The 23,208-nt window shown below is 45.6% G+C and overlaps 1 protein-coding gene across 3 annotated transcripts in view; it reads left to right on the plus strand.

Moving 5' to 3' along the window:
* The window catches only part of LOC147429713 (protein TIC 22, chloroplastic-like), a 99,477-nt gene that overhangs the window by 64,736 nt on the left and 11,533 nt on the right, over positions 1–23,208 (plus strand). For 2 of the 3 annotated variants that reach the window (XR_015185898.1, XM_086495959.1), the window contains exons 4-6: positions 20,372–20,428; positions 21,444–21,503; positions 21,628–21,711. Coding sequence is in view for 2 of the 3 variants with exons in the window: in XM_086495959.1 (XP_086352085.1) it covers positions 20,372–20,428; positions 21,444–21,503; positions 21,628–21,711 (201 nt within the window). In the remaining variant the exon portion in view is untranslated. The remainder of the gene's footprint in view (positions 1–20,371; positions 20,429–21,443; positions 21,504–21,627; positions 21,712–23,208) is intronic. The other variant, XM_086495960.1, reaches the window with a different exon arrangement.

The following is a 23,208-nucleotide window of genomic DNA, read 5'->3' on the forward strand; positions in this document are numbered from 1 at the left end:
GGGACCGCCAAATAAAACCAAGTATGGCTTCACAAAGGCGTACAATAGTAGTATCCACAAGTAACGTACAATACCAGACAAATGTGCTCAAACATGCGCCAAATGATGCATACTCACGACAATTGCAAGTGACTTCCACTTGCCAGTGTACCACTCTACTCCAGCTACTTGTACCTGTGTGAATCACCTGTACCTGTAACCTGTAACCTGTAATCTGCAATCTGTACTCCCAGAGCTGAAGGTACTCCTCCGTGGGGCCACCAAAAGAATGTGAGCGGGATGGAAACACACACAACGCCTCTATGATCACCCGACACACACTCTTGGAATGATACACACTCTTGGTGATACACACACACACACACACACTATGGGGCATCACTCGGCTTACACAACACACCTGGCCGAGACAAGGAACACACCAATGGAGTGAGAGGAGAGAGACTATCCATTTGCCCACTCAACACAGAGACACACACACACACAAAACTCAGCTTAAAAGAGGAATATTTTTGATGTTTAAATACAATTGAGCTTGGGCCAACACCAATAGGGCAAATAGCTCACACAATATGGATGAAATATGCCAGATACAATCACAAATTTGAACAGACCACAGGAGAAACTTACACAGCCAAAACAATAGGAAAAAGTGAGGAATTTGGCAAAATGGACAGCACCATTGCGTCCAGAGGCCAAAACCCGAGTCTACAATATCAAGAGTGCTCCAATCCGACCTTGGATGAGCAGTTTATGGTCAAAACAGGCTCCAAAAACAGCAAAAACTGAGTTGCGGCTGTTCCTCCTCTTCTCTCCACGTTTTTTCTGGTCTTCTCTCAGGTCTTTCAGTGTCCACACTTCACTTTATCCCTTGGGCACCTTTGGCCTTTTAGTTGACCTCAAACGGACCGCGAACATGCGAAAAACTGGCCACGCAGTGCATTTTTGTCACCCTTCTACATCCATCCGCACACCTGGCACTCAACTTTTTCCAATAATGCATCCCGCAACCACGTGAAGTGGCCCCCAAATATAGTCCTGATGATGACCTTTCGGTATAATCATCACAAGAAAACACCCACGTTGTGTCCTCGCTTACCCACGTGCAAGTATTGACCCCATTCGACCTCCTGACGCCACTAGATGCCATCTGATGCACCTGCTTACCTCATGTCGTCGGCCCGCGTACAGCTTCCTCGAGAAGTTTTACGCACTACCAACTCCTCATTATTATAGAAAAAACACACTGGTACTGATGATAATGAAAATCGATGTACTATGTACATGCTGTCCTACCTGTACACATGTGGGCCCCATGCAACCGCCTGGCTCTGGAAAATCGGCAATCCTTTATTCGATGCACCATGCATGTGTATGTATATATGCGCAATCACTTCTTCTAGAAAACTCCTAACATCGTCTTACGTATATTGAACCCACAACCAGACATATGTGCTAAACTTATAAAGACTCTGGCGAGGTCTGCCTGGCAACCCTCCTCTATATTGAACCCACAACCAGATGCATATGCTAAACTTATAAAGACTCTGGTGAAGTCTGCTTGGCAATCCTCCTCTGTTTGTGTCTTCTTGTACTTTGACCTGTGTGTGGCGAGAGGAGATCAACAAAGCCAGGGCGCTGAGGATGGGAGGTGGGGTGGTGCCTGTGGTGGAGCTAGTGGGGCCTCCCATTGAAGCTGCACAACAAGCTCGGAATGCTTAGTAAGGGTGTTCTGAAGTGTGAAGAATTATCGTGCTGAATTGTAATACGTGATAAGTGGGGTTGTTTTTGAAACAAAGCTAGCTATACAGAATATCAAAAAATGGCCATGTAGGATTACTCCAGGCGAAGGGCGAACACCCACTGGCAAAGGGATGGGGGGTAAGAGGCGAGGGCCGAGCAATTGGGCAAGAGGTGAGGGAGGGACCAATGGCGAGCACCTTGGGCGAGAGACAAGGGCTGAATGGCAAGCAGCTTGGGCGAGGGCGAGGGAGGGGCTAAGGGCCAACGACGAGGGTCGGTTGGGCAAGGCGAGAGATGAAGGGCTAAAGGCCAACGGCAAGGGTGGCTGGGCAAGGCCAGAGACTAAAGGCAAAGGGCCAATGGCGAGGGTCAATTGGGCAAGGGCGAGAGGCGAAAGTTTAAGGGCCAATGTCAAAGGTCAATTGGTAAGGGTGAGGGCGAGAATGGTGGGGGCGAGGGAAGGTGTGAGGACAAGGGCGAGAGGCAAGAGGATAGGTACAAGGGGGTGAGAGGCCAAGCTTGACGATGAAAAGGCTTGTCAGCGTCTTGCTAGATGTTGCATAAAGCTCTTTATTAAGCATCTAAGTGTGAAAGAGGAGGAAATTGTCTACGGGGCTAAACCTGTAGCAGACACTGCATGACCCAAAAGCGTACCTTGAGTGACCAAAAAGTGGCATTTGTTAGGATTGAGCTTAAGGCGCGTCTCTAGACACTTGAGAAAAACTACGGAGAGCTGAAGCAGGTGCTCCTCTAAATTCTCCACAGGGGTGGGCATTTTTCAGCCCAAATGACATTGTCTTGTAGATGAAAATACCCGAGGGAGTCACAAAAGCGGTCTTGATCTGGTCATCAAGATGAATTCCTAATTGATTGTAGCCATTGAAACCATCCATGAAACTTTAGAGTATGTGCCCAGCCATATGTTCTAGGACTCTTTCTGTGAAAGGGGTTGGAAAACCATTAGGGATTGTTACCTTGTTGAGCGCGCGGTAGTCGATGCAAATGCAGATTTTATTGGATTGCATCTTGGGAGCTATGACCATTGGTGATAGCCTCTCGCAATGCTTCAAGGCACGATGATACCTACTTCTTGCATCTTCTTTAGCTCTAGTTTGACAGATTCTGCATGCTTGGGGTCGACCTTGTAAGCTTGGCCTCTGACCGGCTTAGCCCCATCGACTAGGCCTTCCAAATCTTGGTAAGATGAGGCAAAACATCCTCGAACGAGTAGCGTAGGGTGATCGCATAGCCAAGCGGCTAAAAGAATGGGCTGTAGGTTGTCAGGGTCACCGAGGTTGACTTCCTTGACTGGGTCAAGATGGGGTACTAGTGAGGTCGAATGTAGATGAAGATGCTGATGGAGCATCGAGACATTATGAGCCGATGTTTGATCAATTTTGGAATCGTATATGCTTCTTGTAGCCATCCTTGGGGAAGCTCGTCGAAGGGTAGTTCATCAGACATAGAGGTGACCTTAGCTGTGGTTGGAGAATCAGACTTAGAGGAGGTTGAGTGTTGGGTGAACTATTGTAGAGGAGATTTCTTCCCTCTTACATGATCCTCTAAAGGCTCACCAAGCCTAAATTCTTCCACTTAGGAGCATTTGAGTCATCGACCTCGATGACCTTGATGCTTGCTTCTGGGCTATGCGGCACACTAGGGCCAGCTACTGTAAGATCGTTGGAAGATGGGGTATCCTCAGGTAGAGATTGAATAGAGACCACATAACAAGGCATAGACTTGGTAGCCTCCAACCAGTCAAGCAAGTCCTCTGATCCGTTAGGTAGAGTGGGCTATTCCAATTCGAGGTTGGACTCCATGGACAAGGAACTATGATGCACCACTGGATCCATCCCTCCTCCAAGGTGAACGGGTTTCATTGGGGATCCAGGATTATGAATCCACATCGCGTCATTTATCCAATGATGTAGCGTCGTAGTGTGCCATAGCCATGGTCTGTCGATGAGCAAAGGGAAGCCGCCCTCAACCTGCCTTGTACGTGGAGACACCTTGTCCACTATGACCAATGGATAGACTATCCTCTGGTCAGCTAGAGTAACCTTGTAGGGGGTGGGTAGGGTAGGCTTCAGACCTAATACCAAAATAGTGAACTCAAGCATCCGGTTGATGCCAGATCCACCATCCACTATCACACTTGAGAATTGCCACCCCAAGATGAACACAGTGAGACGAAGGCTTCTATAATTAGTGAGGGGAGCAGCGGGGTAGGAGATCATATAGGACTCTAATGGCTGCACTAGAAGGGCCACTAGGGCCTGCTTCGGCGTAAAGCGACTGAATAACTGCAAGGGTGTCACTTCAAAAACTTGCATCTAGCAGTGACACTTCTTGAAAGGTATTCTTTAGGATCGTTTCTACTATAGGTTTCTCTCTCTAGGTAAGTGCCTTGTCTGGTTCCTTGATCTGCTGTAGGTCAACTACTACTTTCAAGAAGGCCCCATTGATATATAAGAGTAGAGAAGTAGATCTGCCCTTGGCACTTGTAAATGGCTTGTCAGCTGGGAGAGGTGTATTCATTGAGGAGGGAAGAGTTGGACCTATTGGAAGACTGAGGCCAAGGTTTGCCCTTTGTGCCCGAATGAGAACACCAACAAGCTTCTCTACTAGCTGCAATTCGTCTCAAGGGGCAACCCCATGGGAAGAAGGCGGCGACTGAGGGATTGTAGCAGGGCTACAATGTCACTAGCACATGACAGGCAGTTAGTTACAGTTGGGTTGGAGTTCACATTGGACCCTTGTCAGTGACACGTGGCAGGAATACGGATGGTGGTCTAGTCGACACTGTGGCAAGATCACCACCACCACGGTTTCGAGATAGACTTAGCTGGGTTGGGATATTTTGCTAGCCGCTGGTGGCTCTTTATGATTGTTATATATTTGTAGTTGGTTCTAATTAACATCATCATCATCCACTTTCTATGGTCTAGCGTCTTGAGTCTTGAGTCCAATACCACACACTTGCACCCTCCCTGCACATTGAAGCCTCGACACCCCCATTGTATCTGTGAGTCTTGGGTTTGGAGCCGAGTCTACTAGCCAGAGTCTGTATGGTTCTATGAGTTGTCGAGTTCCAGTGAGTTCTGAGTCCGCTGTTGTGCTTTGAGTTGTTGTTAAATTGCTGTGTGATGTTTTCTTTCTGTTTGAGTAAGGTTTCACACATACTGCATTGAGGTTTCATGTTGCACTGAGGAGCACCCACTATAGAGAGCATGACACACTTTCACTGTTACAGGGATGGTGCTAACTGCAATCAGATTAATTTTTGGAAATGTGAATTCTAGTTGGCTCTGACTGGGGCTCGAAGTTGTTGAGGCGTGCTGCTTTGGATAGTCCTTGCTATAGTGATCCTTGGCATTTGGGCAATGTCGGCAAGGAGGAGACCCTTTTGGCAGAGGACGTTTGCGTTGGTAGTGCCCATATGCCCCGCATTTGTAGCACAAAATGGGCCAATTGGATGGGCGAAACGGGGGGGATGGGGTGGTCTTTGCTCCTACTACATGGAAGTGGATGCTGACGTGTAGAAGCTCTGAGGGGCTATTGGAGTGCTAGCATGATAAAAACTTTGGGATGGAAAAGTACCTTGCATACCTTGCATAGGTGGGGTGGTTAGCAAAGGAGGCATGTAATTTGGATGGCCATAGGGGGAGACCATGTTGGATGTGGCAATCCTTGTTGACGAGTAGGGGCGAGGCTGCAACAAACTTGGACACTCCAAGTCAAGATTCAACTGCAACACAACAGAGATTCACTTCAAAACAGTTCACAGTTCACAATTGATTCAACACGGCCTGGCGGAGTTCTGTGCCTAGAGATATTGGCCTTAAAGACTGGCGCCCCCTTTCAGTATTTCTTTTTGTATTAATCTGAGTTCAAAGTACAAGGGAGCGGGAGGGTGCTCTGAGTTGTGAGAGCCCAACCCACTTATTTATTGATTACAAGGGATACCCAAAAGCAGAGCCCCAAAGGCTGCCTTTTAAAAGTTCTTAAAATAAAGCAACTTATCCCAAGCTTAATTCAAAAGCTTGTGTAGAAATTTCAGCTGCTTTTCCTTTCGCCAATCAGCGCAAAAAGCAGGATTCCGTACGCTCAGCCACATCAGCATGCTGCTGCGATTTACGGGAGTCCGTACGGTACTGCCACGTCAGCATCTTGCGGAATTTCCGGGCTACTGCAGCCGGTGTGTGTGTGTATTTGCTGCCACGTCACCCATTTGTGACATACCCCCCTCTTGAAAGCATTGTAATCGCCCTCGATTATGCTTGCAAAACAGACAGAGGCCATAAATTGTTTTAGCAGACACTGACTGTTAGTACCGACGCACTAGGAAAACACATCTAGCACATCAGTCACGTCACAGGACATCATAGGACGTCACTTGACATCACAGGACATCACATGACAAATCACATTCAACAATCATTCCAATCTCAGACCATGATTAATCGGCAACGTATTTAGTAATCGCATCTAGATCGAGTCGGGACCTCTCAGATGCCCGATTGACTAATCCTTATTGCAATCATGTCTATAGAGATTTATCAGACTGAAATGCTGCAGTCATTTCGTCTATCAGTTCCTGCACTCAAACAAGTCAAGTACAAATCAATATCATATTATCGGGAATTCCAGTTCTTAAAGTCATTACAACAGAATAGTATCAGCTCACAGTATCCCTGAAACTCAAGAGAGACATCAGTGACTTTAGTATCAAAAAGCGGGGCAATCTGTTGACAAAGGAGCGGAGTGACTCCCCTCTTGTGCATACCCACTGCGCTAGATTCGCCCATGTTGAAGTCGGGGTTCTATCGGAGTAGACTATGCTAAACCGAATGCTCTAAGGTAAAGGTTCAGAATCTGAGGAGTATCTGCCAGGTCCTCCTCCTCCATCCACTTCGCATCCAATGCGGGATAGTTCTTGAATTTAACCAAGAACCGCCTTATCACTTTACCTTTTATCTTTCTATCTTATGTGTCAATATCTGTTCTGGAACGAGTATCTCCTCGTTTTCCTCCACTTCGGGTTGCTCATCTGGCTCCTCATCATCAGGCACATCGCCTTTAAAAGGCTTCAAGAGACTCACATGAAAAGCATTGTGAATTCTCCAAGTATCGGGCAGCTTCAACATAGTAACAGGGAACGGCCGGAACTGGCTCCTCCCATTTCCGGAACGCGTTCTAGACAGGCATTTTGCCTCAGAACGGGAATGGGAGCGGAACGGTGTTCCGGCTCAGAGTGTAACTGGAACGGCCGGCCGGAACGGACCCGGAACGGCCGGGCAGAACGCTTGTTTCAAATTTAAAAAATCTGACCCCTCTCTCTCTCTCTCTCTCTCTCTCTCTCATCTTCTACCTCATCATCTCCATCTCTTCTACACTGTTTATGGGCTGAATTCTCTCTTTCTCTACTGTGTAATGCTAGGAGTTGTGAGCTCCAATCTCTATCACTTGTCTTTGAGCTGAAAACTCTCTTTCACTCTGTCCCTTATGCTGAAACTTATGTGTGCTCTCTTCCACCACTTGGGCAATAGCCCCCAGCCGGTTACAGTGGTACCAAGCCCAGCTGATTGTTCTTTTGTGTGGCAATCTGATCCAGATTTATGGCCATTTTCAGTAGCTATGGAGAACTCCAAGTACACCAATAACCATCAAGAAGAGGAGTATGAAGAAGTTACAGCCATTTTCAGACATACATGCAGTTCATGTATGGCATGTTGACACATTGGCAATGCATGCATGGTAGATGGCCACACAGTGTAATAGGGAACGGACGGAATGGGCCCTCTCTACTAACGTATAGGTTAAATCCAACCTAATTTGAGCATATTTTAAGCTTACCGTTCCGGCCCCCGTTCCCGTTCTGCTTTTCCGAGGGTCCCCCGTTCCGGAAACGTTTCGGAGGTCCCATTCCCGTTCCCCGTTCCCGTTCCGTGTAACTTTGAGCTTCAGCTTAAAGGAGACATCATTTATCTTTTCGGAGATCTGGAAAGGTCCATAGTATCTCATGCTAAGCTTTGGAAAAAGCCGCTCCTTTCCCTTTTTCTTTCTTAGGCGTGACTTCTCAAAACGTAAGAGCATCCAATCGTTCTCCTTTAATTTCAAATCACGACGATGTCGATGTGTTGCCTTTTTTTGTCTTTCCTGAGATTTCTTTAAAGCCTCCCGGACCTTGGCAAAAGCTGTGTCCAGCCTCGTGTACTGGTCGGCTTCAAAAATCTTATCTTTCGTGCATAGGAAGGGTGGAACCTTTGTAGCACCTTCAATAATCTCAAATGGCGCCTTCATCGTTGAAGAGTGAATCGTGTTATTGTAGGCAAATTCCACCAAGGGCAAATACTTTTCCATTGAGTCTTCAGATCCGAGATATAAGACTTCTATAAATCAAGTACGATTGAATTTGCAATCTCCGATTGCCCATCTGTCTGCGGGTAGAAAGATGACGAGAACTGCAACCGCGTGCCATGTTCTCCCAAATTGCCTTCCAAAACAAACTTGTGAATCGGGGATGTCTATCAGAGACAATTGTCTCAGGCATGCCGTGTAATATGAATATCTGGGCAATAAACAGTGTCGCTAAGTGATCCGGCTCGATTGTTTTTTTCACTGAAATGAAATGAGCTTGCTTGCTAAATCTGTCAATAATAGTCCAGATACCATCATGCCCACTCTGTGTCTTCGGGAGATCAAAAATGAAATCCATTGCAAACTTTCCCAGGGGCGGGTAGGTATGGGTAAAGGTTGTAACAATCCTTGTGCTTTATGCCTGTCAAACTTGACCTTTTGGCATACCAAGCAACTGCATACAAAATCGTCCACGTCCTTCTGAGTCTCGGCCAAAAGAAGTATCTCTCCACACCTTTCAAGGTGGTAACAATGCCGTGGACAGTGGCATTCAGTTAAAACCTTTTCCCTCAACGGCTGTGTAACCCACAACATCATTTTCTTCATCAAGTAGCCATCCCGAATGGAATATCCCGCTACTACCTCTCCATTCTGTATTCGACCGAATACATCTGCAAAATCTGGATCTGTGGCATACTGATCGACCATATCCTCGAAGCTTCTATGGTGTATCGCGGAAATAGCCAGAACCAACGGCTTCCGGGACAAAGCATCCGCCACCAAGTTCTTCTGTCCCTGCACATGGACAATCTGGAAGTGAAACTGTGACAAGATGTTCGCCCACCGCATCTGCTTTTCCAATAGCTGCTTTTGTGACAAGAAGTATCGTAAACTCTGGTGATCTGTGAATACCGTAAAATCGGCTCCGAGTAGGTAATGTTGCCACTGAGTAAGAGCATGGATAACCGCCAAAAGCTCTTTCTCATATACCTAAGCTGTCAATTCCGGCCTTGAAAACAATCGGCTTTCGTAGGCAATGACATGGCCTTCTTGTATTAAGACCGCACCCAAACTACAACCACAAGCATCACAATATACCTCAAATAACTTCTGCAAATTTGGCAAAGTCAAAACTGGTCCTGTAGTCAATTTCTCTTTCAATGTCTTAAAGGCAGTCACCTGTGTGGGTCCCCACGAGAAAGGGGACTCCTTTCTGTGTCAAGATATACAAAGGGGAAGCAACCTCTGCAAACTTTCTAATGAACCGCCGGTAGTAAGAAAAGAAGCCCAAGAAGCTTCTAACTTTATGGACATTCTTATCTCCACTCTTGTTGCTGAGACGATGTGTCCCAAAAAGTGTATCTTTGATAAGAAAAATTCACTCTTCTTTGCATTGATCACCAACTTGTGATCCCGCAATGCCTGAAAGACTTGTGGCAGATGTTCTCTATGTTCTGCCTCATCCTTGGAGAAGACAATAATGTCATCAAAGAAAGTGCCAACAAAAGATCTGTACTCTTTGAAAATCGTGGCCATCATTCGGTTAAAGGTCGCTAGAGCATTGGTAAGCCCGAAAGGCATTACCAAAAACACGAATAAACCGAAGGTCGTCCGAAAAGCTGTCTTGTAGACATCTCCAGGTGCGATTCGGATGTGATGATATCTGCTCTTCAAATTGATCCTAGTGAAACAAGAGGATCCCTGTAGTTGGTCTAGAATATCATCGATCCTAGGAATCGGAGATCTGTTCTTGATGGTGATTTTGTTGAGAGCTCTATAGTTAATGCACATTCTCCAAGATCCGTCTTTCTTCAAACCCAACAACATCGGAGAGCAGTAAGGTGAAGTACTCGGCTGGATAAGACCCTTTTCCAAGAGGTCTTTCACTTGGTTCATAATCTCTACATTCTAGGCTCAGCTCACACGGTAAGCTGGCCGGTTCGGTGGTGTGCTTCCAGGTATCAGATCAATGGTATGATCATCGGGATGAGCTGGTGGCAACTCGCTTGGCAGGCCCTCAGAAAAGCAATCAGCATGAGTGTGGAGAAAATCTTGGTGTTCTTTTTCTAGGTCAGACATATTTGTCCTATGATCATCATTCAACTCTTTCAAAAAGATAGAGTAAACAAACAGATTGGATTTCATTAATTTCGAAACGGCCGAAGCTGATACAATAGGGACACACTCGCCCTTAAGTTTCACATCAAGTACAATGGTTCGGCCCTTTTCAGTAGTCAATGTCGCTTTCTTTGTCCGATAATCGACCACGGCGTTGTTCTTATGGTACCAAGGGACTCCCAGGAGAACATCACAACCTTCCAAGGCCATTACGTAGAAGTCCTCGTGCCCCAAATACCCCTGACAATGCAACCGAAGGTTGCCAATGAAAAGGTGTAATGGCCACGTCCCTGCCAGGTGCCGCTAGAACTGCCTCTGCTTGTGGTCCCATCCGATCGGGTGTAATCTCGAGCCGCGCCGCCAATTCAGGTGAAATGAAGTTGGCCTTGGCTCCTCCATCAAAGAAAATCAGGGCTTCTTGATCTTTCACTTTGCCCCAAGCTCGGCAAAGTTCTGTACTTTCATCAATCGTGCTTGGGTCAGTACCCATGCAATCTGGAACCAGTCCTACTTTCATCTTGCCTTTTCGTCCACGTTCCTCAGCTGCTTTCGAACTCTCTGACCTTTCTTCATCATTTTCTTTCTGTGTCTTTTTAGGGCATTTCGTGGAGATGTGCCTAGGTTTCCCGCATCCAAAACACTTCCCCTCTTTGATCTAGTTGGCTCTCTCCCGAAGAGTGAGCCGGGGTCGTGCATCCTTATCTTTTTGATCTTGGGGGCTCTTCTTCTTTCTACTTTCATTTCTAGAAGTCTGTTCGGTTTTTTGCGTCATGATCTCATTTGTGGGGTAAGTTAAAACGGCCTGAATGTATGGCAAAGCCCCGTTTCGTATGACTCATCAGTTCTTGAATAGAATCTGACTTTTGTTCTAAGCTGTGATCTCGGATCTCCGTAGGAAGTCCACAGCTAAACCGCTCAATCTGTTCTTTAAACGAGATCTTCTTAAATGAAGAAGCGGGTAGAAAAGAGCTCCAAAATCTCTCGCAATATGCGTCCAAAGTATCTTTCTTGGTCATCCGGAGATGATTCCAAGCAGTTCGTATGTCGTGTTCGCATTCCCGAGCCAACCAAGAAGAAATAAAAAGCCTTTTAAATTTCAGCCATTTAACTAGCGCTTTCTTGTTCAATAGAAGAGTGGACCACCATGTTCGAGCATTTTCCTTGGAAGTAAGAGGTAGCCCTCCGAATCTTGGAGTGCTCTAAGTAATGCCCTCCAAAGAAAGCTATATCAAATTGCTGTATGAAGGCCAAAGCCCTGGAAGCATCTCGAAATCCAAAAAAAGTGTCAAATTTAATTGACTGTCCACCTTCTTTAAATCCTCGAACTTTCTTGCTTTTATCCTCCAGAAAGTCATACTGGTTGGCTTTATAGAAATTCTTCTTCTTTGCATAAAATCTGTGATTGTCGGAGTCCGAACTATCCGAAGACGAGTCCTCTGTAGAACTGCCAAGACATTGGGTGAAACTTAGGCTTCTTTGCCCTTTTTTTGCCCTTTCCAAAGCTTTGCTTTTTTGCTTCGCTTTTTCCTTTTCTTGTCTTCTTCGCTTGAGTCAGAAGGGCTAGAAGAAGAAGAAGAAGAAGAAGAAGAACTGGATACTACTTCAAATCTGACATGCTTCTTCTTCTTTCTTGCCGAGGCAAAAGTAGATTGACGACCCAACTAACCCGGGAAGTTGGTTCCTTTCTTATAGTTTTTGTCGAGCTTTTTGGCTTCGTTGTTCGCGTCAAAAGGCTGGGTAATTCGTGTATCAACCACCTCTTCCAATTCTTGCTCTGTAAACATCCTCGGAGTAGGAGGTTTCTTGAGTGCCGGTTTGAGGGGTGGTTCTGTGGCCTTCCGCCACTGAGATTGCACTTCGTCGAAGGATGTCTGAGTTAAAAATTTTGCAAATTTTGGATCCTTCGCAAGGTTGATCATCATCTTTGTCGCATCGTCAATCAATTGTTGACGTTCCATCTCTTCAATCTCCACCCGAGGCGGGCCGTATTCTTAGTGAGAATCTTCTTCGTGATCTCTTCCCGCATTTCCAGATGCAAAGGAAGTTGACTGTTCGTTGTTGGAATCCATAAGTACTGCGAGAAAAGGATCGGATTTCCCGGTAAAAGAGAAGTTGGCTGCGCTCTCCTACCACTGTAACAAACTTGGACACTCCAAGTCAAGATTCTACTGTGACCCAGCAGAGATTCACTTCAAAACAGTTCACAGTTTACAATTGATTCAACACGGCCCGATGGAGTTCCGTGCCTAGAGATATTGGCCCCAAAGAGTGGCGCCCCTTTCGGTATTTCTTTTTGTATTAATCTGAGTTCAAAGTACAAGGGAGTGGGAGGGTTCTCACTCTCAGACTCTGCATCTAGGTGCTCTGAGTTGTGAGAGTTACAAGCGATGCCCAAAAGCAGAGCCCCAAAAACTGCCTTTTAAAAGTTTTTAAAATAAAGCAACTTATCCCAAGCTTAATCCAAAAGCTTGCGTAGAAATTTCAACTGCTTTTCCTTACGCCAATCAGTGCAAAAAGCGGGATTCCATACGCTCAGCCACGTCAGCATGCTGCTACGATTTACGGGAGTCTGTACGGTACTGCCACGTCAGCATCTTGCGGAATTTTCGGGTGCTGCAACCGGGGGGTGTGTGTATCTGCTGCCACGTCACCCATTGGTGACAGAGGCTTTGTTGTAGTTGCTGCAATCCCTTTAGGTAGTAGCAATCTTTGTCTACATGTTTGGACCTTTCATAAAAGTGGCAATAAGCCCGAAGCGGGCATTCTTTTGGAGGATTCCTTGGCGAGTGACATGAGCTACACTAGACCATATGCTTAGACCCATGTTGACCCTTCAATTCTTCTAGCTCTCTCTTGATCTAGTCCAAAGCTTCTTGATGTGAGGACTTCTCCTGTCAAAGAGAGGAGGACCTCTCCTCTTGAAGAGCTCGTTTGCGGAGATGTGCCCTTGTTCCCCGCAACCAAAACACTTTTCTCTTTGAGATAGTCGGTTCTCTGTTCCGTAGTCAAACGGGGTCGTGCATCCTTCTTTCTCTAGGAGTTCTTCTTCTTTCTATTGTCGTTTGTCGAGGTCTGTCTGGTCGTCTGAGTCAAAACTTCATCAATGGTATAGGTCAAGTTACCCAAATGTATCAAGAATCCCCGCTTAGCATGTCCCATCAGATGTTGTATGGACTCATACTTTTGTTCAAGGCAGTAATCTCGGATCTCTGTAGGCAGTCCGCAACAAAACCGCTCAATTTGTTCTTTGAAAGTGACCTTAAACGAAGAGGTTGGTAGAAAAGAATCCCAAAACCTTTCATAATATGCATCCAAAGTGTCACCCTTGGTTGTCCGAAGATGGTTCCAAGCGGTTCTCACATCTCGTTCCTACTCCTGGGTCAACCAAGAAGAAGTAAAGCAGAGTTACCCGGAACGCGGAACGGGAACGGTGATGGGCCTCCTTGCGGAATGGGGGAACGAGAATGGGTCCGGAACGGGAACGGCGCGGAACAGGAGGCTAAAAAAGCACCCAAATATTGTTTCTTTTAGCGTTATGTGTTTGAATACAAGTAGTACTAGAGTCCTTTGACTCTAATACTCACAAAAAACACGATTCGAAGACCATTCAACCTTATTATGACTTGATTGGGATGTGCGGCGCCCAGAGTACACATTGCACATACACAACATTGAACAAACACAATGCCCATACACAATTGTCAATAACATATGTAATTACAGATTAGAGCTCTCAAATAATTGCAAGAGTAGAAGTTAGAGATAACACTTTTCGCTTAATTATGGCTAACAAGACCCGCCAAGGCACTACAAAAAAACCAAAGATGACATACCATAATGAGAGTCGAGACTACAAGGGGGCCAAACCCGTGACCACAATACCAAAAGACTGAAGGTGACAAATACCATAAAGATGCTAGTAGCTACAAATGTCAAAAAGGGCAAGGCTTAAGCAGCCATACAAAAAGGTAAGGATAATGGAAGTCCTAAAGTCGCAACTCTCGAGCCTCAAGACTCGATGCTCAAGAGCCACTAGCCTGAGAGGCCTCCCAATTCGTAGTAGCCGGCTGTAAATCATCCACATCCTCCCATTCCTCATCATCGAGCTCTAGGCCCGGCTCAATCTTAGCCACGGATGAAGTACCTGGTGCTGGTGGATGTGCATCTCCACGTGCCTGAGGAGCCTCTTGCTCCATCTCCCACTGTGTAAAAGGATCTGTCTGTTGTCTGTATTCTTGCAAAGCATTTCAAATTTGCGTTGACAAAGACAAGATCATTAGCCTTCTTCACTCCAAGCGGATTCCAATGTGGCTAAAGGTACTCCACAATTGCTCCAAGCATGAGGTACTAACTGACTGGTTGAGAATACGGATCGCCAATCTCTGAAGCTCAGGGCCATCATAGCCATAGTCCTCCCACCATAGCACAGAATCTATCTTCCTGCAATCAATTTGAGCATCTGGACTGCCAAATGACCCCCGCATCTCTCTGTACTGTCTCAACTGATCGCTGACAATGCGTCGCCCATCTCTGTCTAGAACCATCTTGTTTAAGATCTCTGTAAATTAGTTCATGACTTCTCTATCTGTCTCTTGCCCTGCACTTTGGAACTCTGGATCCACCATGTACGCTGGCCCGTGTAAAGGAGAGGCATATGAATTCCACCTCGAGCTGCAAAGCGCATGGATCTCCTCATATCGCTCTACTTTTGGCTCAAGCTGTGCAAGCCGCTCGATCATGCGGTCCATTGCCTCATAAATCTTGCCAATGCAAGGATCCATGCCATCCAAAACTCGAAGCAAATGAACCACCGGTTTTACTTGTGTGTCTAGACTCTTGAGCTCCTTCCAGAACTCAATATCCTCTGCCTTATCCTTGCACAAAATCCCTGCAACTGTCTTTGCATAGGGGGAGGTGGTGAACTCATCACTGATGAAGACTTGTCGGACCGCATTTTGACATTTAGACAGCCTGCGCACAAGAAGAAAGTTGAATGCGAAGCGGGTGTCTGAATACTTTCGCACTTTGCCGCCCGACCTCTTGAGGTACTCACTCCGAACCAAGTTGTGATTGTTGATGAAAGTAACGATCTTCACTGCATTATCAATGACTGGAGCGATCAAGTCTAGCTTGCCGATGTCTTTTAGAAGGTTGTTCAAGCAGCGTGCCATGCAAAAGCACACTGCCACATGCGGATAGTGGCCCTCTATAATAGCTGCTGCTGCCCTTTTTGATGCCTCTCCATCTGTGACAAAGGTCACCACGTGTTGCTCGCCAATCGTTTCTATGGCCGCCGCTGTCCACTCTGCAGAGAGGACATCAACGGACTTGCCACTCTCGGTGGCTTCATGAGAGTGCACAAAGTACATCTCTCCATTGAAGTATGCGACGAGACCATGAATAGATCTCTTCCTTGTATCGCTCCACCTCTCGGCAATGAAGGAAATTCCATTGTTGGCCCAAAGACGTTGAATATTGAGTGTTGCTTACTCCACGATAGCCTTCTCTCGATCGAGCAAAGTGGTTCGGAGAGCCTCTGAAGATGCCGGCACATAGCCGGTGCCATTCTCTCCTATCCGTTGCACCATGACTTTCCAATACTGACCTATTTCGATCAAACATAGAAGAGGTTAGTATCAAAAAGGTGGCGACGATAACGGAAGAAATGAGAGAGAAGATTGATAAATCATAAAACAAACCTCGCCGCGACAAATGGGATATGGTCGTGATAGAAGAATCGGGCACGACCGTATCCACCTCTTCCTTCTTCTTTGGGTCCCAAGAGGTGGCAAGGGTCATTTGGCGACGAATCGGACCCGATGAAGATCCACCGGCACCTAAACCGGGTAGAGAGGAAGAAGGGAAAATGAGGGTCTTTGGATCGATGCCTTTGCGTGCGGGCTTGGCTTTGTGGTTGAATTGCCGATCCTTTTTCTCGAGCTCCTTCCTCTTCTTGATGGTTACGTTGGTGCAAAATTTCACCTCATATCCCGACACTTGAAGAAAGTGTGCCCTCACTTTGTCATGCCCTCCTTTCCGCGTGTAAGAGCATAGCTTGCATGCCCATGCACGAGAACCTCTTGCCGCCGACAAGGTGCCCTCCGAGGTCACCATCCCACCACGACCAGTCCTTCGTCTTTTGAGCCCATGAATGGAGGGAGTTGTACGAGAAGAAGAGGCCATGGATTATCCGCGAAAGAGAGAGAGCTTGATCTTTGAGGTTTTGAGAGAGAGACGAGCTTGAGAGAGGGCTTGAGAGAGAGAGGCTTGATTCCGTGAGAGCTTGAGGAATTAGAAGTTGAGATAGAGAGCTTGAGAGAGAGGCTTCACCTCTTGAAAGTTGAGACTGAGAGAAAGAGAGCTTGAGCCTTGAGCCTTGAGGGTTAGCCCAAGAGAGAGAGAGGCTGAGAGCTTGAGCCTTGAGGCCCTATGGCTTGAGAGTTGAGAGCAAGGGAGAGAGGGCCTTCAACCTTCACCTTAATGCATTTGTGAAGAATGGGGGAAGAGGGGGAATTATATAAGCTCTTGCTGGCTGTGAATGGCCGTTGGTTGCCCCAAACTTCAAAAACTACCCGTTTTTGGCCGTTGGGAACGTTCCGACCCGTTCCTGCCTGCCCGTTCTGGTCACAACATTCCCGTCGGAACGCTTGTCCGTTCCGGGGCGTTCCAAAAACTTCCGACCGGCCAGAACACCGTTCCGGCGTTCCAAGGCCCCAAAACACTGTTCCCCGATAACTCTGAAATAAAGAGCCATTTGAGCTTCAACCACTTGGTTGGGGCTTCTTTCCACAGAAGAAGAGTTGACCACCATGTTCGTGCATTTCCCTTAAAAAACGATGCTACCCTCTTGATTTTGGAGTGCTTTGAGTAATGCCCTCCGGAGAAGGCTATATCAAACTACTGAATGAAAGCCAAAGCCTTCGGAGCATCTCGGAATCCAGAAAAGGATTCAAATGTCACTGATTGTCCATCCTCTTTAAATTCCTTTGTCTTTTTGTTCTTACTTCGAGGAAATCATACTGGTTGGCTTTGTAAAAGTGTTTCTTCTTTGCATAAAACATGTGATCGTCCGAGTCCGAACTGTCAGAGGATGACTCCTCCGTAGAACTGTCAGAAATTGGTCGGAATCTGATCTTCTTTGTCTTTTTCTTGTTCTTTACAAAACTTTGTTTCTTGCTTCGTTTCTTGTCCTTTCTGTCCTCCTGGCTCGAGTTAGAAGAGAAAGAGCGAGAGGAACTGTCGGAAGAAGAGGAATAAGAACTGGGTAGTCCTTCGAAATGCACTTGCTTCTTTTGTTTTTGAGCAGTTGCAAAAGAAGATTGACGGCCCAAGTAACCGGGGTAGTCAGTCCCCTTGTTGCGCTTCTTCAATTGCTTCTTCGATGGCTTCTTCGTGTCTAGAAGCTGATTGATTCCGGTCTCAACAACATCATGAAGTTTTTCTTCAGAAAACATCCTCGGAGTAGGAGGTTTCTTGATTGTCGGTTTGATTGGTGTCTCAATGGCTTTCTGCCGCCACTGGGTATGCACTTCATCCATCGAGAGCTGGGTAAAAAATTTGCATACTGGGGATCCTTGGCAAACTAAAGCATCTGCTTTGCGCACTTGTCAACCCGCTGTTGGCGTTGCATCTCCATGAGTTCATACTGTGAGGGCCGAGGTGGCCCGTACTCATTCACCGCTAATTCGCTTGAATTTCTTGTACTGCCTCTCGCTTCAGGGGTGGCAGATGGAGTCGTCTGATTCTCTTTGGAATCCATAGGTGCCGCGAGAAGAAGGATCGGATTTCCCGGTAGAAGAGAAATTGGCCGTGCTTTGATACCACTGTAACAAACTTGGGCTCCCCAAGTCTAGGTTCTATCGCGACACAATAGAGATTCACTTAAAACACTTCACAATTAATGAGTCGACAAGGCCTGGCGTAGTTCCGTGCCAAGAGAGATTGGCCCCAAAGACTGGCGCCCTTCCGGTATTTCTTTTTGTATTAATCTTTGAGCAAAATACAACTCCCTCTGGTCCTCAGCTCTCATACTCTGCATCCAGATGCCCTGAGAGGTGAGGCCCTTGGGGCCTGGGCTCCTTATAAATTTACAAGGGATGCCAAGAGTAGAGCCCCAAAAGCAGGTAAACTCCAAAAGCACTTGTTCTCAAAAGTTAGCGCTAGAAACTGCCAAAAACAGCCAGCGCAAGTTGCGGAGATCTGTACGGCCTGCCACATTAGCATGTCGACGCGTTTTACAGCCATTCGTACAGATGTCAGCGCGATTCGCGGCAGTCCGTACAGTGCCATGCATTAGCTCGTTAGTTTTGTTTGTGTCCTCTTGGTCCCCCCTCGGCAAGGGTACCATAAGTTGGTACAATTTGCAAGCTTTAAAATCTTAAAAAATAGGCCTTTCGGATAGGCTTCTTAAAAAAATGGTAAATCTTTATCTGCCCTTTTGTTCAGGAGTTGGCTTTCCTGCTGTCTGGTGGTCATGCCACGTCATCACTTTGTGATAGGTTCTCAGCAAATTGATTGTACCATGTGTCTGCTAAGCCATCTAGGGTTGACGAGAAGAGCACTAGGTAGGCATCTTCTTTGTTGAGGCCATGACCTTTGCAAAGAGATATAAACCTCCTCGCATGGTTGTCTGCATCCTCTTTGGAGAGTCCCTTGAAAGTCGGAAACTTTTATGTTCACCTTGGCAAGAATGCTTGTCAGCTCCATTGTGGCCTGCTCAGGAGTCGGTTGTAACACAGTTGGTGGAAAGTGTATTGGGGGAGGTGACACGGGTGTTGAGGAGTTGGTTGAGGTAGATGCCAGAGAGGGTAGTGGATGTGGGGGTGGAGGACTTCTACTCAGTAAGGGGGGTGCTGTTTCTGTGATAGTACTGCAAAGGACTCCATAGGGGGCTTGGTCGATCTCTAGACTGCCTTGTATGTGTCGTACAATAGCAACAAATCCACCCAAACTGTGGGCAAGAAGATCTTTTTGACTTGCTGGACAGTCTAGACAAATTGGACCAGACTCGACTCGACCAGCTAGACTCGACTCGACTTGACTAGAGCAGGCAGCTGGACGAGGCGAACTAGACAAGACTAGACCAAGTGGGATGAAGGCCAAAGTGGACTCAACCAGGCTAGACCAGACGAGTTGGTCCAGCACACTAGACAAAGGCGAGAGACTAGGCCAGCTAGACCAAGCTGGACCATGGCGAGAGACTAGATCAGCTAGGCCAAGCTGGATGAATGCAAAGATGAGCTAGACCAAGCTGGATGAAGGCGAAGGTGGACTAGACCACTGTAGACCAGACCAGTCTAGACCAGGCAAGAGACTAACCCAACTAGCTCTACGACCATGTATGCTCAGCGGAGTGAGATTTCAGTGGAGGTCCTACCGGGCGTGGCAAAAATTAGAGTATTTGTAGGATGAAAAGTATGTTGTGTTCTCTACGGTGGGTAAAGATCGAGTCACTAAGAGACACAGTAGAATGTGCTTATGTATTGATAGGCCAGGAGACAATGGGAGCTTAGAAGCAAGTGACAGTGGACTGAATAGGAGAGGGTGCGAGATGCCTTCACCTTCTGGAGAGAGAAGCTAACCTCTCTTTGTAATTGCCTAGCCACTCTAGAAGCAGACCTCAGCTTGCTTGATATCCTAACGCCCCTAAAGACAGGGCAGTTTGCAGCACAAGGAGGGCCCCGGCTTGTTGGAGAACTCTAAACTGCTTTAAAACAGGGCCCCAACTCGCTAGTTAACAACCCTAGAAGCAGGGCCTAGCGTGCTTGTTAAACCCCTTGAAAGCAGGGGGTTGCTTTGTTGCAAGGGCTGCAATTCTGCCCTCATTTCTGAACTAATCTGCCCCATAAAGTCCCCATAATGGCATTCCCTAGACACATTTGTATGCCCACATCTTGGCCTAACGAAGCTGGTTCTCTAGCTAGATACCCCAACACAAGCAAGCACATGGCTTTGAGCAAAAGTGTTGATACTGCCTGAAGATAACAAGGTTAATTTGCTTAAAAATAGGAAGTCTCTTTTTTATTGTCAGCCGACATTTTAAGGAGTGCCTTATTTCTTTTTATCACAAGTCCTATACTTGCTTGGTTTTAATACCTCAAATCTAGAAAGTTTGTCTATGGTTTAAAAGGATTGAACTCAACTTCTTCAGGTGGCGCAGGGTTTTGAGGAGAAGGTCAGGTCATTTGATGGAGTGCCAGTTTTTCAGGTACTAAACTAAGCGTGCGTTTTTGTTCCTTTGTTTTTCCCCTGGGCATATGTTTTGTTGTGTGATACTTCTCCTATTGGATGTTTTGGAGGTGCTCAAGCACTGCCTGGTTTCCTTAAAATTGAAAGTGCATAATTAAAAGAGTGAAGAATTTAATTTTTCGGTGATCAATGATGATTATTTGCAAAATTCTGTGCACTTGACTAGCTTTAGCATCCTCAAGCATGAGGATAGCAGCTGGTAGTGAGGTGGAGTTTTTGCATCTTATGATGCACGATGAGTTGATGATGGAGATTTATTTTGGTAGCAGTTGTGTATCCTTTTACTTGTCTCAGGGTTTTTGTTTAGTTTTCAAATTAATCAGAAAACTTTTCAAACGATTAGGCACCACATCAGAATAAAAGCTGAAAGTCATGCATAGATTTTAAATGTTTCAAAATCAGCAGAGCACTGACTAGTATGTAGTTGTACAGCAAAACATCACTTGTTTTCATTTAAACAGAACTGCTTGAGACAAAACATGATGAAGATTCACAGGCACTGAAGTAGTTCTGTGCCATAAAATCCAAGGGAGATGGCTAACAGCACTAACGATTGTTCAAAATAGTTGTCTCAGAATGTGTCCTCCGAAATCCAGTCCTAGTGCTTACAAGATAGGAAAGGATTGGTAAGAAATTTTTCATCACTCAAGTCCTTACCTGTTCAAATCACGACTCTGGAATGTGGGTATTTGTAATGACAAGTGCATCAAGCCATCATTAGAGAGTCATGCTTTTTAAACAGTCACAACTAAATCACTGTATTATGGGTTTAGAGTGTCATACGAATCCTGAGAATTCAACCAGTCATCAAGGATGGCTCTATCAAAATCTGTGCCTAATATCTCATTACTCTTTTTGTTTATTTTTTAACCTTTGGTTTGAGTGTTGATTACATAGGTTACTTTTGGGATCCCAAGTGTTGTTGAGTCATGTTTCATGTCCTGATTATCATGGTGACTTCTAAATGATGGCAGTCCAACAATTTGATTGTGAGGAGCAACGAGGTCCGGTGCTCTCCGGTTTTTTTCCGCAAGGTATATTGCGAGCATCAATATATTGTTACACCTTTTAGCATGCATGCAGACTTATTTCTTTGTTGAGCCCTGTGATAATGGCCAATTGAAGTGCATGTTCAAATTCATTTCTGTTTATCTGCAGGAAGATCTAGAGCAGGCACTTCAAACGGCTTTCCAATTGCAAAAAAGGATCAACCCATCCATGCAAGTAAAAACTGACATACAGGTAACGTATATGGTCTGGTCTACAAAATACTTATTGGATAATAGCCTACATTAAGCTTTCATCGTGATATAATTATGGATGCTCCTTCTGAGAGTAGCTATGTAAATCTATTTCTTGAAGATTGATATATTATTGATAGTCTTAATACGAAACTACTCTGTGGATCTATTTCTTGAAGATTGAGATTTTATTCATAGTTTTAATACAACAAAAAGTCTTTAGGACAGTGTCTGTCACCTTTCCAGGAAGTACACAAAATCCTATGGGTGTATTGAGGCTCATTTAGTGCACAATCTTCATCACCTCTATTGGGACGGAGTAGGAAAGGTGTGTATCCGTGTGTGGCTTTACGATTGTATTGAGTAATTGGCCTTCTAGATGCTAGGGATGTCAGCTTGCATGCCACTCCAAAAGTTGAAAACTTTTGGTAAAAACACAAGAAAGCTGAGTGTTCCACTTGGATGTTTGGGCTGCTCCAAACACTTACAAGCTGTGTCCCTGGCCATATTTGCGAACCTGCTAGAGCCTTGTCGAGGTCACAAGATTGACCATGGTCTGGATGTCTCATAGTGAATATTCAACCTCTAATTCTTTACAAACTTGGTTAGAAAGAAGCTAGCTACATTTATCAATGGATAGTAGCTTTTCAAAAGCTTATGTAACGGTGAGTTACCTTCACAAAGGATTGGAGAGTAGAGAAGGATGCACAAATTCCCTGGACGTTGATCCTGCATTTGAGAGAGGAGGTACATTGGAGAGCTTTCACGAGTTGTTACGGGAAAACGCCACAGGACCATAAATGAGAGGTAGAGCATGAGTATATGGAGGATGGGGGTGATGGAGGGGTATTTGCCCCTTTAGTAGCAGGGGTAACATACTGGCAGACTTACTACTAGCCAGAGACTTTTTGTAGACCTTTCGACCTTTAGGATACGTGTTTCTTTGGACATAACAAGTTTATCATAACCTTCTCATTAATATAATTAACATGAATAAGAATAACTCAGGCTTCTGAAGACATTATCTGACTGCTGTATTTCACAAAGGTACCTTTTCTTAGCCATATGCTATGATGCAGTATGGAATGAATATTTTGTTGTAGGTCCTTTCCATTTTGGTAATTAAACTGGTGTCTGTTGAGAAGTAGTGAGCATATGCACTTACCATCTGGTAAAAACTGGGATGGTTTATACTGGCTTTTGGCTGCATATGCATGCTGTTGATATGTTAAGGTTTATTTCAAGGAGACAACCTTGTGAAAGACAACTTCAAGGCAGCTAGCGACATTCTGATTGCTGAATAAGAGTGCAATCTTTTGCTAGCTCTGGGCATTAATACAGAGTGGGGTAAACGGTTGTTTCCTATCTACTTTGAGAAGAATTTTTCTGACCTCTCCCTTTTAAATTGGTATTTTTGAAGACAAGAAAAAAATACTGACTTATTTCAAGGACACTAGGAGGTAATGTGCTGGTTTGGGCACACATAATGAAAAAATTA

The sequence above is a fragment of the Adiantum capillus-veneris genome, chromosome 22, assembly GCF_014529385.1.
Source record: "Adiantum capillus-veneris isolate H3 chromosome 22, ASM1452938v2, whole genome shotgun sequence".
NCBI classification, from domain to species: Eukaryota; Viridiplantae; Streptophyta; class Polypodiopsida; order Polypodiales; family Pteridaceae; genus Adiantum; species Adiantum capillus-veneris.